Source organism: Artemia sp. Qi Xiang Cuo, chromosome 3 (genome assembly GCF_049724085.1).
Source record: "Artemia sp. Qi Xiang Cuo chromosome 3, ASM4972408v1, whole genome shotgun sequence".
NCBI lineage: Eukaryota > Metazoa > Arthropoda > Branchiopoda > Anostraca > Artemiidae > Artemia > Artemia sp. Qi Xiang Cuo.
The window spans coordinates 10,946,658-10,960,125 of record NC_142796.1 but is presented as its reverse complement, the minus strand read 5'-3'; the positions used below and the strand labels follow the sequence as shown (position 1 = coordinate 10,960,125).

Sequence of the window (13,468 nt, the reverse complement as noted above, 5' to 3'; positions counted from 1 at the left end):
GTGAAAGAGAGTAAAATATAACTGAGAAATATAACGAGTGAAAGAGAGTGAAATATAACTTTAAAGAAATTTGTCGATAAGTAGAAACCATAAACAGTTTGAATTTGATCTGGTCTCAAGTTCCCCGTAAATTGATAAAAATAAATAATGGCTTTTTTGTTGTTGGGTGGATGCAAAGGCTTTTGGTGTGTTGATAATTAATTAATAATTAATTTATTTTATAACCCATCAAAAATACAAGGCATGACGATGGAGTATAACAATAAGAAAGAAAATGAAAAAAAATCAAATACAAAAACAGGAGCAAATACATACAAACTAAAACTCGTAAAAGCCAAACAATTCGGAAAATTAAGCCACTGCAAGGATGGAGGGGAATGAATTGTTGGTAGCAAGGGTTGTAGCGCACCAGGAGCCGAGTAGGTATAGGATTTCTTCTCTTTTTTTCTCTTTTGTTTGTTCTCTCTTTCGTTTCTTCTCTCCTCTTTCTAAACTTTTTCCCTTACTGGTACATATGTGTTACCCGACCACAAAGTTTGATCTGTTTAAAACCGCCTTTTGTGTGTGCACTCTCAGATAATCAGCTTAGCCTGAGGGTTCTGTTAGGTATTTAATATAATGCGTTCTGGGTGGCCTGCTTTCCCTAATTCTCTATTGTAGTTTCCATAATTTTGTTGCTAAAGTATCACATTTTCATCATATTTAGAGGTATATTTCATTATGATTGGCCTAACTTCACTTCTTGAGTGTGGTCAGGATAACACGTCAGTACCTCCTTATTTAATGATATTATATATGTTTAAGGGGATTTATATACTCCAAACAAGCGAAAGCTTAAGAAGGATTAATTTTTTTGTTTTGTTTTTTATCATAGGCAGCGCAATAGCGCTGCCTAACTAAAGAGCGCTGTGGGCACAATGTATTATTTGTTTATTTTTTTGTTTAGACCAGGGCACTTTGTTTCGAAGGGGTTGTCGTAGAAACTTCAAAATAGGCTCGTTCGATTGGCAATTGAAGGGGCTAGTGCCCTTTTTAAAAAACGAAAGTGATCGGAGGGCAGCTAACCCCCCTCCAACGCCCTCACTTCCCCAAACACATCCAATCAAAATTTTGAGATAACCATTTTGTTCAACTTAGTTGAAAGATCCGGAAATTATGTATTTGAGGAAAACACCCCCCCCCCCCCACCACATCCCTCAGGGCAAGGGTTGCAAGTTTTGATCGGGGGAATATAAGGTGCAAGTTTTGATCGGGGGCATATATATATATATATATATATATATATATATATATATATATATATATATATATATATATATATATATATATATATATATATATATATATATATATATATATATATATATATATATATATATATATATATATATATATATATATATATATATATATATATATATATATATATATATATATATATATATATATATATATATATATATATATATATATATATATATATATATATATATATATATATATATATATATATATATGTATATATATGTATATATATGTATATATAGACAGGGTGATCGTATAAATTTCCGAGGGGGCTTATTGGATTGGTGATCAGAAATTCTTGCGCCCATTTTAAGAGTCATAGTTATCAGAGGGTGGATACCCCCCCCCCCCCACACACACACAGACACACACGCACACGTCGTATTTTCGCGAAATGCATCTGATAGAAATTTTGAGATGGTCATTTGAGTTCTGAGTTATGTGTTTCTGAGTTCTTTATTGAACAATAAAATTCATAAACAAAAAAACTACTTTAATACAATCTCCCCCATAAGCCTCCATGGCCGGGAAAGAACAGGAGAGAAAAAAAATACTAACACAAAAAAATATAAACAAAATCCAAAAAATCCAGTCGCCCACCTTAATAATCCCAAAATATGAAAAGCTAGGCAGCGGGTAGTGCATGATTTCACCAACACAAATAAATATCCAACTCAATCCAGAGACATTAAATCCAAGGGAAATCGGAAAAAATTTAATTACTACCTAGAAATTCTCTAACATAATTTTTGAACATACTAAACGAGTGGCAGTTTCGTGCAGACTCTAGGAGCGTGTTCCAGATCCTGTTGCAAGATGTCAAAGGGTTGAAGTCAGACCTCACTGATAGAGTATGAAGAATCTATGAATTGTTGGAAGTGCGGAGATGAAAAGTCGATTGATCAGAAACAAACGATATATTATTACATAGGGCAGCAGGAGATGGCCGTGCAACTCAAAAAAAAAAAAAAATGAAAGAAGAACAAGAAAGAAAATTGAGAGATTGCAAATCAAGCAAGGGTTTAAGGGAAGATCGGTTAGTTTCCTGAATAAGAGTCCTTGCTTTATCATAAAGTTTTGAAAGTGGCTTCAGAGAAGAGGGAAAAGTTGACGTCCAAATAACATAACAATATGAAATATAAGACTGAACTAGGCTGCAGAACAAGATTCTAAGAATTGACCCTGGGAATATGTGTTTGAACTTTCTAAGGATTCCTAGACTCCTGGAGACTTTCATTTTAATCAGGTCAATATGATGCTTTAAGGAAAGATTTTCGTCAAGCAAGATGCCTAGGAATCGAACGTAACGATCTTTAGGTCTACTTAGAGAACCTCTTGATACGTGTATTTCATTTAAGTTAGGACAAGCCTTTGAGACTCTGGAGAAAATGAGAAAACATGACTTTCTGACATATAAGGCAAGATAATTTACACCAAACCACACGATAACTCTTTGAAAAAGGGCTATCATCTTTGAACGAAGATCAGACTCAGTTCTACCAGCTGTGCCAAGAGTACTGTCATCAGCAAAAGAAATAAGTGCATCCGGTAAGGACGAACTCCTGTCACTATTAATGACGGATGCTGGTTGACAAAGACGACAGCAAATGGTAGATTTAAAATTAAAACCGCATTAATAAGGTCATTGACGTAGATTAAAAAAAGAGTATCGGCCCAATGACAGATCCTTGTGGAACGCCAAACTCTGTTTTAGAAGGGTTAGAAAAGTGTGGATCAACCGAGATGACTCGACCAGATAAGTATGATAGAAACCAAGAACAAGCATTCCTTCTTATACCATTATGGGGCAGTTTCGAAAGAAGAATCTTATGTGTTAATGAGTCAAATACTTTTCCCAGGGAAATAAGATTTAGCACTGCTTGTCTGATATTTCAGCTTAGGCTTAACCCACGACAATTTTCTGGAAGTAAAATAAATATATAAGAAGTTGATACCATTTGAGTCGTCTTTTTCAGAGCTAAAGTTTACCACTAAGAATACCAACTATGGCAGGGGGATTAAAAACGCTCATAAGCAAATAAAATTCAATTTGAGGACAAATAAGGATTATTGGGGTTATTCTTTTCAATGGAAACATAGAAAAAGAAAAAGATAAGATTTTGCAAAGTAAAGACAAAGAAAAGTATAATAGTAGTTAAATAAATAAAAAGGCTCTTCATGTCCAGCAACAGCATTCTTTTCAATGGAAACCTAGAAAAAAGAAAAAGAGCTAAGCGGGGTCTAGCTAAGCCGGGGTCTTAGCTAGACCCTGGCGCCGCGCCGGCGGATCGACCAAACACTGCCGACGAGAGGCCCGGTCGACCGCCGCCAAAGTATTGCTACGCCGCCTGTGCGCCGCCGGCAGAGGCGGTGGCGTTTGGCTGACTTTGAATTAATTTTGCGGCAATTCTTTATTGTGCCAACCGTAAAGTCGGAACTTTTCTTTCTCGTGTGGTTTAGTATTTCGATTTTCCTGATTAGAAATCAAGCAGGGCTTGCACTATCCCCTGAATTTTTGGGTATTTTTGTGTTTCACCAACAGCTCATCAAATTTGGTTTGGTATTACCCCACCCGCAACAGTGGAAGAGAGGAGGCTCTATACCCATTAGCGCCTATTCACGAAACTGTCAGGGAAGGTAAAAGGTATTTAAAATGTAGAAAAGATTATTTATCAGTGTTTGAAAGTTAGGGAGAAAGCAAATGCACCTCACTGCCCCCAGTAAAAGGAGCAACTGTCTAGCCCCTAAGGTACCTTTAGTTTGCACTAAAGCTTTTGACCATGTTAAGTGCGAACGAGATAGCTGGGATGTGTTCTAAGAACCCTGTATCATGATTGCAGCAATAACTAAAATCTAGTAAAGATCAATTCACGGTCCATAATAACCAAAAATTTAAAAGCGTTTCTAGAAAACTGTCGAGTAAGAAAAATTAACATTTCTAGCTGATTCAGGAATGATAATCGTTATTTCTATTCGTCTTAACAGTAAAAGTTTGTTGCGAAAACAAATTTACAGGAATTTCGAAAAATTGTGTGAAATTTCTAAAAAATGGTGCCGGATTGGAATGAAAAGTACGTCGTTGGTTTTTCTATTTCTCGAAACCCCATTCAGGAAACTTACAACCCCCCACCCACTCTGATCAAAAGAGGAAAATCTCTTTTTTTGAACGGGTAGCTCTGATGTGTCCTTTTTTGTTATGTTTTTCTTCACCGCCATTGAGGAACTGGAATATCATAGAAAGCTGTTTTAGGACTCATCTGAAAGGAAGTTGCAGTATATACGTAATTTTCTAAGTAACAAAATATATCGTAGGAAAAGGCCAAATATTGTTAACTGTATTATAGGAGAGACTGAGCGGGTGATAGCCTCCAATGTCGTGAAAGCTGTTTTTGTTGTTGTTGTAAAACTGAGATGTGCTTATAAAACATAAAAGTGCAATGTACCTAAAATTCTTTACCTTAAGGGGGAAAAAGCATCAATGTCATATATTAAAATAAGTTAAAAATGAGTCACAAAAATCTAATGCGGAAAATTTTTTATCAAAAATCTCCCCTTTTGCTCTTGGATAACGCTGTCATATTGCTCAATATAATTTTCGTAAACCGAGTCCTGTTCACGGATGTTATCATAACCAGGTACTTTAACCTCAAAACTCATAATTTTCAAAGAACTGCATGAGTAAAGTCGACGGATCATTTGCTTTATTTTATTCACATCTAACTCAGAACAGTCCAAAGCTAAAGAGTAGAGAAAAGAGCAACTCTGGAGTGATGCTGTTAAATCTTCATTTTTGTCTTGAGCAATTTTAACAAACAAAGCTTCAATACCAACAATCTGAGATCGAAATGCAGCAAAAAATCTACTTAAGTCGACCTCTTCTTCGTAGAAGTTTTCACTTATATCAAGTGTTAGGATAGTCTTTGAATGAGGTGACTCCATCAGGTAGATCAGATCACTTAGGGTGAGTTCACATTTACATAGACGTAAAGATAGCAGACCGCGTTTGAGGTATAACAATAAATCTTTCAAACGGTTTGATAGGCGATTTTGAGATAAATCTAAAAGCTGAAGGTGAGGTAGATCGCTGATCCAGTTGGAAAGTAAAATGACAGATGTTGAACAGTTTCTAAAGTCTATCTTGCAACCATTGAAACTAACAGCCACAAGGTTCTGGTAATTTGCAGTCTTAAGCACTGTTACCATGTTCATCAAACTGGTGTTGCGGAAAGTATATTTGAATTCTATGCTCTGCAACATATTTGTTGCAATAGCAGCTATGTTTTTTAGGTCATTTTCTATAGCTTTTAGGTGTTCTATATTTCGTTCTTTATTGAAATTAAATAAAAAAAACAAGTTTTTTTAACTGAAAGTAAGGAACGACGTTAAAACTTAAAACGAACAGAAATTATTCCGTATATGAAGGGGGCTGTCCCCTCCTCAACGCCTCGCTCTTTACGCTAAAGTTTTTTTATTGTTTAAAAAAATAGAGTTGTGAGAACGTCAATCTTTAGCGTAAAGAGCGAGGCGGTGAGGAGGGGACAGCCCCCTTCATATACGGACTCAGGTCTGGGCGGGTTATGTTTTAACGGCGTTCCTTACTTTCAGTTAAAAAACTTGTTTTTTTTATTTAATTTTTGAACGTTTTTGAATTAATGCAGGTTTTGATTTTGGCTCACCGTACATGAATAATTAAAACAAAATTTGCATATTATATTTGGTTAAATGGCTTTCTCGAAACTTGTTTAATTTTATTTACGAACGTTTTTATTAGTAATAAATATACGTAACTTAGAATTAACTTACGTAACGAACTTCTATATTCATAAATTTTTAACACGTATATTAGGGGGTTCGCCCCCTAGTCAATACCCTGCTCTTTAAACTATAGTTCGAATTTTTTTTCCAGTTCTTTAAAAATGACTCTTCACAATCAGTTGATCAGTTGAAAAACTTGTTTTTTTTTTATTTAATTCCTGAAAGTTATATATTTGAAATCAGCATTGAAATCTGATTCTTTTGATATATCTATTGGTATCAAAAACCCGTTTTCTAGAGTTTCGGTTACCATTGAGCCGGGTCGCTCCTTACTTACAGTTCGTTACCACGAACTGTTTGAAAGTACTTTCGACTTTCCAAAAAAGCAGGTGTAAAATGACTTAGATGTATTTTAAGCTTACTTTCATGGCTTTCTGATATCATGCAAGAAAGCCTCTGGGTTTGAAAATTATCAGCCGAATATGTTGAAAGATCTAGCAAAATTTCGCGGGTAACACCTTTGTAGTGGGAATGAATATTAGCAATTAGTATGTAAAATTTGTCAAAATCAATAGGCTTGAAAACCACCCCTCTTATGTCTAAGATGTGCAGTAAAAATTCCTCGCCGCTAATCAAACAGTTCGTGGTAACGAACTGTAAGTAAGGAGCGACCCGGCTCAATGGTAACCGAAACTCTAGAAAACGGGTTTTTGATACCAATAGATATATCAAAAGAATCAGATTTCAATGCTGATTTCAAATATATAACTTTCATCAAGTTTAGAGCTACCCATCAAAAGTTACGCGCCTGAGAAAATTTGGCTGATTTTCAAAAAAAGGGGAAAGACCCCTAAAAGTTATAGAACCTTAATGAAAATCACACCATCATATTCAGCGTATCAGAGAACCCTACGGTAGAGGTTTCAAGCTCCTATCTACAAAAATGTGGATTTTTGCATTTTTTGACAGAAGAAAGATCACGGATGCGTGTTTATTTGTGTGTTTGTTTGTTTGTTTTTTTTTTTCCCCAGGGGTGATCGTATTTACCCTGTGGTCCTAGAATATCGTGGGAGGGCTCATTGGAAAGGGACTTAAAAGTTCTATTGCCCTTTTTAAGTGACCAAAAAAATTGAGGCAACTAGGCCCCCTCCCACGCTCATTTTTTTCCAAAGTCGCCCGATCAAAATTTTGAGATAGACATTTTGTTCAACATGGTCGAAAATATGATAAAAATTTCTTTGAGGATGACTTGAACCCCCGAAGTCCCCAGGGGGAGGGCTGAAAGTTATGAACTTTACTCAATGTTAACATATAGTATTGGTTATTGGGACGTATACAGACTTTTTCAGAGGAGATTTTTCTGGTAGGGGGGGGAAGGAGCGGGTCGGGGGCAATAGGGAAGGATCTGTCCATGAAGGAAGTGTGCAGGGGGGAAGGGACATTGCTATGAAGGGGGCGCCGGATTTCCCAGCATTATTAAAGAAAAAGATCAGGAATTAAATAAAAAAAAAACAAGTTTTTCAACTGATCAACTGACTGTGATTAAGAGGTCATTTTTAAATAACTGGAAAAAAAATTAGAACTATAGTTTAAAGAGCAGGGTATTGACTAGGGGCGAACCCCCTAATATACGTGTTAAAAATTTATGAATATAGAAGTTCGTTACGTAAGTTAATTCTAAGTTACGTATATTTATTACTAATAAAAACGTTCGTAAATAAAATTAAACAAGTTTCGAGAAAGCCATTTAACCAAATAATATGAAATTTTGTTTTAATTATTCATGTACGGTGAGCCAAAATCAAAACCTGCATTAATTCAAAAACGTTCAAAAATTAAATAAAAAAAACAAGTTTTTTAAACTGAAAGTAAGGAGCGACATTAAAACTTAAAACGAACAGAAATTATTCCGTATATGAAAGGGGCTGTCCCCTCCTCAACGCCTCGCTCTTTACGCTAAAGTTTGACTCTGTCTCACAACTTTATTTTTTAAAACAATAAAAAACTTTAGCGTAAAGAGCGAGGCGTTGAGGAGGGGACAGCCCCTTTCATATACGGAATAATTTCTGTTCGTTTTAAGTTTTAATGTCGCTCCTTACTTTCAGTTTAAAAAACTTGTTTTTTTTATTTAATAATAAGAAGCAAAAAAGTGTGCAAAAGACTTTCCGCAAGCATCTGTCTTCTATACGGACCAAAGCATTGAAAGTTGTGATCAGATAGAATATCATTAAGAGACAGAAATTCGAAAGGCCAGTTTTTCAGTAAGCATCGAGTAGGATAACTCTTGATGAGAGCCGCTTGTATTAGCTTATTGTATATAGAAATTGGAAGGGTTAGAGGGGAGTTGTGTTCTAAATGTGCTAACACACATAGGGCCTGATTTTCAAGACTCGGTACTTTACTTTTAGAAGAAGATTCACATGTAAGACAGTTTTTGCTCCACTGACGAATGTATAATACCCAAAGACTGCCATAGAGAGAAAATTCCTCAAACCACAACACCTTTCTTTGGTGCCAGGGTCTGTCTTCTGCCATAATCTGAAATAAAAAAACTGTCATATTAAAAAAGAAATTATTGTCATCAGTCACTAGTGGATAATTCGCTTGATAGTTGCAGACTTACATCGATTTGGACTAAACTGTTTGAACTCTCCAAATCATCATGGTTTATTAACGACCTTCAGAACCCCCCCCCCCCTCTACTGAAGGACAAAACACTACACTCCGACAAATCAAAAAGGATTGTAAACATGACGTTTTAGTTGTGTTTTGTTCTTAAATCTCTTCTGAGGTTAATGTTAAGTTTTGTTTTTGATTTCTTAGGTTATCCCTCCTCCAATTCATACTGTGGTATTTTAAGGGGATGTGTTTATGCTAAGTTTTTGTTAATAATTAATATTAAATAAAATACAGTTGATGATTTACCCATTTTCGAGCACCGAGACATCTCTTGACCTTGAAGTAGTACTTCCTAATTTGTATTTTTGATGTTATTTTCTTTTACTCCTTTTTTTTTGGTTATCCCTACTACATTTCATACTGTGGTATTTTGAGGAGATGTGTTTATGCTAAGTTTTTGTCAATAATTAATATTAAATAAAATACAGTTGATGATTTACACATTTTAGAGAACAGAGACATCTCTTGACCTAGAAGTAGCACTTCCTACTTTTTATTTTGATGTTATTTTCTTTTACTCCTTGTTTTTTTTTTTTTTTTGGTTATACCTCCTCCATTTCATACTGTGGTATTTTAAGGGGATGTGTTTATGCTAAGTTTTTGTTAATAATTAATATTAAATAAAATAAATTTGATGATTTACCCATTTTCGAGCACCGAGACATCTCTTGACCTTGAAGTAGCACTTCCTACTTTGTATTTTTGATGTTATTTTCTTTTACTCCTTGTTTTTTTTTGGTTATCCCTCCTCCATTTCATACTGTGGTATTTTAAGGAGATGTGTTTATGCTAAGTTTTTGTTAATAATTAATATTAAATAAAATACAGTTGATGATTTACCCATTTTCGAGCACCGAGACATCTCTTGACCTTGAAGTAGCACTTCATACTTTGTATTTTTGATGTTATTTTCTTTTACTCCTTGTTTTTTTTTGGCTATCACTCATCCATTTAATACTGTTGTATTTTAAGGTGATGTGTTTATTCTAAGTTTTTTTTCATAATTAATATTAAATAAAATAAATTTGATGATTTACCCATTTTCGAGCACCGAGACATCTCTTGACCTTGAAGTAGCACTTCCTACTTTGTATTTTTTATGTTATTTTCTTTTACTCCTTGTTTTTTTTGGTTATCCCTCCTCCATTTCATACTGTGGTATTTTAAGGGTATGTGTTTATTCTAAGTTTTTGTTAATAATTAATATTAAATAAAATACAGTTGATGGTTTACCCATTTTCGAGCACCGAGACATCTCTTTACCTTTAATTATAACTTCCTAATTTTTTTTTTTTTTTTTTTTTTATTTTACTCCTTGTTTTTTTTTTTTTTTTTGGTTATCCCACCACCAATTAATAAGGTTGTATTTTAATGGGATTTGTTTATTATAATTTTTTTTTAATAATTAATATTAAATAAAATAAAGTTTATTATTTACCCATTTTAGAGCACCGAGACATCTCTTGACCTTGAAGTAGCACTTCCTACTTTGTATTTTTGATGTTATTTTCTTTTATTCCTTTTTTTTTGGTTATCCCTCCTCCATTTCATACTGTGGTATTTTAAGGGGATGTGTTTATGCTAAGTTTTTGTCAATAATTAATATTAAATAAAATACAGTTGATGATTTACCCATTTTTGAGCACCGAGACATCTCTTGACATTGAAGTAGCACTTCCTACTTTGTATTTTTGATTTTATTTTCTTTTACTCCTTGTTTGTTTTTTTTGGTTATCCCTCCTCCATTTCATACTATGGTATTTTAAGGGGATATGTTTATGCTACGTTTTTGTTAATAATTAATATTAAATAAAATACAGTTGATGATTTACTCATTTTCGAGCACCGAGACATCTCTTGACCTTGAAGTAGCACTTCATACTTTGTATTTTTGATGTTATTTTGTTTTACTCCTTTTTTTTTTTTTTGGTTATCCCTCCTCCATTTAATACTTTGGTATTTTGAGGGGATGTGTTTATGCTAAGTTTTTGTTAATAATTAATATTAAATAAAATACAGTTGATGATTTACCAATTTTCGAGCACCGAGACATCTCTTGACCTTTAAGTAGCACTTCATACTTTGTTTTTTTGATGTTATTTTCTTTTACTCCTTGTTTTTTTTTTGGTTATCCCTCCACCAATTCATAATGTAGTATTTTAAGGGGATGTGTTTATCATAAGTTTTTGTTAATAATTCATATTAAATAAAATACAGTTGATGATTTACCCATTTTCGAGAACCGAGACATCTCTTGACCTTGAAGTAGCACTTCCTACTTTTTATTTTTGATGTTATTTTCTTTTACTCCTTGTTTTTTTTTGGTTATCCCTCTTCCATTTCATACTGTGGTATTTTAAGGGGAAGTGTTTATGCTAAGTTTTTGTTAATAATTCATATTAAATAAAATACAGTTGATGATTTACCCATTTTCGAGAACCGAGACATCTCTTGACCTTGAAGTAGCACTTCCAACTTTGTATTTTTGATGTTATTTTCTTTTACTCCTTGTTTTTTTGTTTTTTTTATCCCTCCTCCATTTCATACTGTGGTATTTTAAGGGGATGTGCTTATCATAAGTTTTTGTAAATAATTAATATTAAATAAAATACAGTTGATGATTTACCAATTTTCGAGCACCGAGACATCTCTTGACCTTGAAGTAGCACTTCCTAATTTGTATTTTTGATGATATTTTCTCTTACTCCTTTTTTTTTTTTGGTTATCCCTCCTCCATTTCATACTGTGGTATTTTAAGGGGATGTGTTTATAATAAGTTTTTGTTAATAATTAATATTAAATAAAATACAGTTGATGATTTACCCATTTTCGAGCACCGAGACATCTCTTGACCTTGAAGTAGCACTTCCCCGTTTTTATTTTTGATGTTATTTTCTTTTACTCCTTTTTTTTTTTTTGGTTATCCCTCCTCCATTTCATACTGTGGTATTTTAAGGGGATGTGTTTATGTTTAGTTTTTGTTAATAATTAATATTAAATAAAATACAGTTGATGATTTACCCATTTTTGAGCACTGAGACATCTCTTGACCTTGAAGTAGCACTTCCTACTTTGTATTTTTGATGTTATTTCTTTTACTCCTTGTTTTTTTTTTGGTTATCCCTCCTCAATTTCATACTGTGGTATTTTAAGGGGATGTGTTTATGCTAAGTTTTTGTTAATAATTAATATTAAATAAAATACAGTTGATGATTTACCCATTTTCGAGCACCGAGACATCTCTTGACCTTGAAGTAGCACTTCATACTTTGTATTTTTGATGTTATTTTCTTTTACTCCTTGTTTTTTTTTGGTTATCCCTCCTCCATTTCATACTGTGGTATTTTAAGGAGATGTGTTTATGTTTAGTTTTTGTTAATAATTAATATTAAATAAAATAAAGTTGATGTTTTACCCATTTTCGAGCACCGAGACATCTCTTGACATTGAAGTAGCACTTCCTAATTTGTATTTTTGTTGTTATTTTCTTTTTCTCCTTGTTTTTTTTTTTGGTTATCCCTCCTCCATTACAATCTGTGGTATTTTCAGGGGATGTGTTTATGATAAGTTTTTGTTAATAATTAATATTAAATAAAATACAGTTGATGATTTACTAATTTTCGAGAACTGAGACATCGCTTGACCTTGAAGTAGCACTTCATACTGTGTATTTTTGATGCTATTTTGTTTTAGTACTTGTTTTTTTTTGGTTATCACTCATCCATTTCATAATTTGGTATTTTAAGGAGATGTGTTTATGCTAAGTTTTTGTTAATAATTAATATTAAATAAAATACAGTTGATGATTTACCCATTTTCGCGTACCGAGACATCTCTTGACCTTGAAGTAGCACTTCATAATTTTTTTTTTTTTTGTTATTTTCTTTTACTGGGTGTTTTTTTTTTTTTTATACCTACTCCATTTAAAAATGTGGTATTTTTTGGGGACGTGTTTATGATAATTTTTTTTTAATAATTAATATTAAATAAAATACAGTTGATGATTTACCCATTTTCGAGAACCGAGACATCTCTTGACCTTGATGTAGCACTTCCAAATTTGTATTTTTGATTTTATTTTCTATTACTCCTTGTTTTTTTTTTGGTTATCCCTCTTCCATTTCATACTGTGGTATTTTTAGGGGAAGTGTTTATGCTAAGTTTTTGTTAATAATTCATATTAAATAAAATACAGTTGATTATTTACAAATTTTCGAGAACCGAGACATCTCATGACCTAGAAGTAGCACTTCCAAATTTTTATATTTTATGTTATTTTCTTTTAGTCAGTGTTTTTTTGTTTTTTTTATCCCTCCTCCATTTAATACTGTTGTATTTTAAGGGGATGTGCTTATCCTAAGTTTTTGTAAATAATTAATATTAAATAAAATACAGTTTATGATTTACCAATTTTCGAGCACCGAGACATCTCTTGACCTTGAAGTAGTACTTCCTAATTTGTATTTTTGATGTTATTTTCTTTTACTCCTTTTTTTTTGGTTATCCCTCCTCCATTTCATACTGTGGTATTTTAAGGGGATGTGTTTATGCTAAGTTTTTGTTAATAATTAATATTAAATAAAATACAGTTGATGATTTACCCATTTTAGAGCACCGAGACATCTCTTGACCTTGAAGTAGCACTTCCTACTTTTTATTTTTGATGTTATTTTGTTTTACTCCTTGTTTTTTTTTTGTTATACCTCCTCCATTTCATACTGTGGTATTT

General features: G+C 33.1%; 1 protein-coding gene across 1 annotated transcript; it reads right to left on the bottom strand.

Annotated features, from left to right (window-relative positions):
- Positions 1-4,824: 4,824 nt before the first annotated feature.
- On the bottom strand, positions 4,825-8,619 carry LOC148953755 (uncharacterized). Its single transcript, XM_089085886.1, has 3 exons — positions 8,202-8,619; positions 6,423-6,701; positions 4,825-5,642 (listed from the first exon to the last, which is right to left on the bottom strand). The coding sequence occupies exons 1-3, from the start codon at positions 8,617-8,619 to the stop codon at positions 4,825-4,827; spliced, it is 1,515 nt and encodes a 504-aa protein (XP_088942012.1).
- Positions 8,620-13,468: the final 4,849 nt, after the last annotated feature.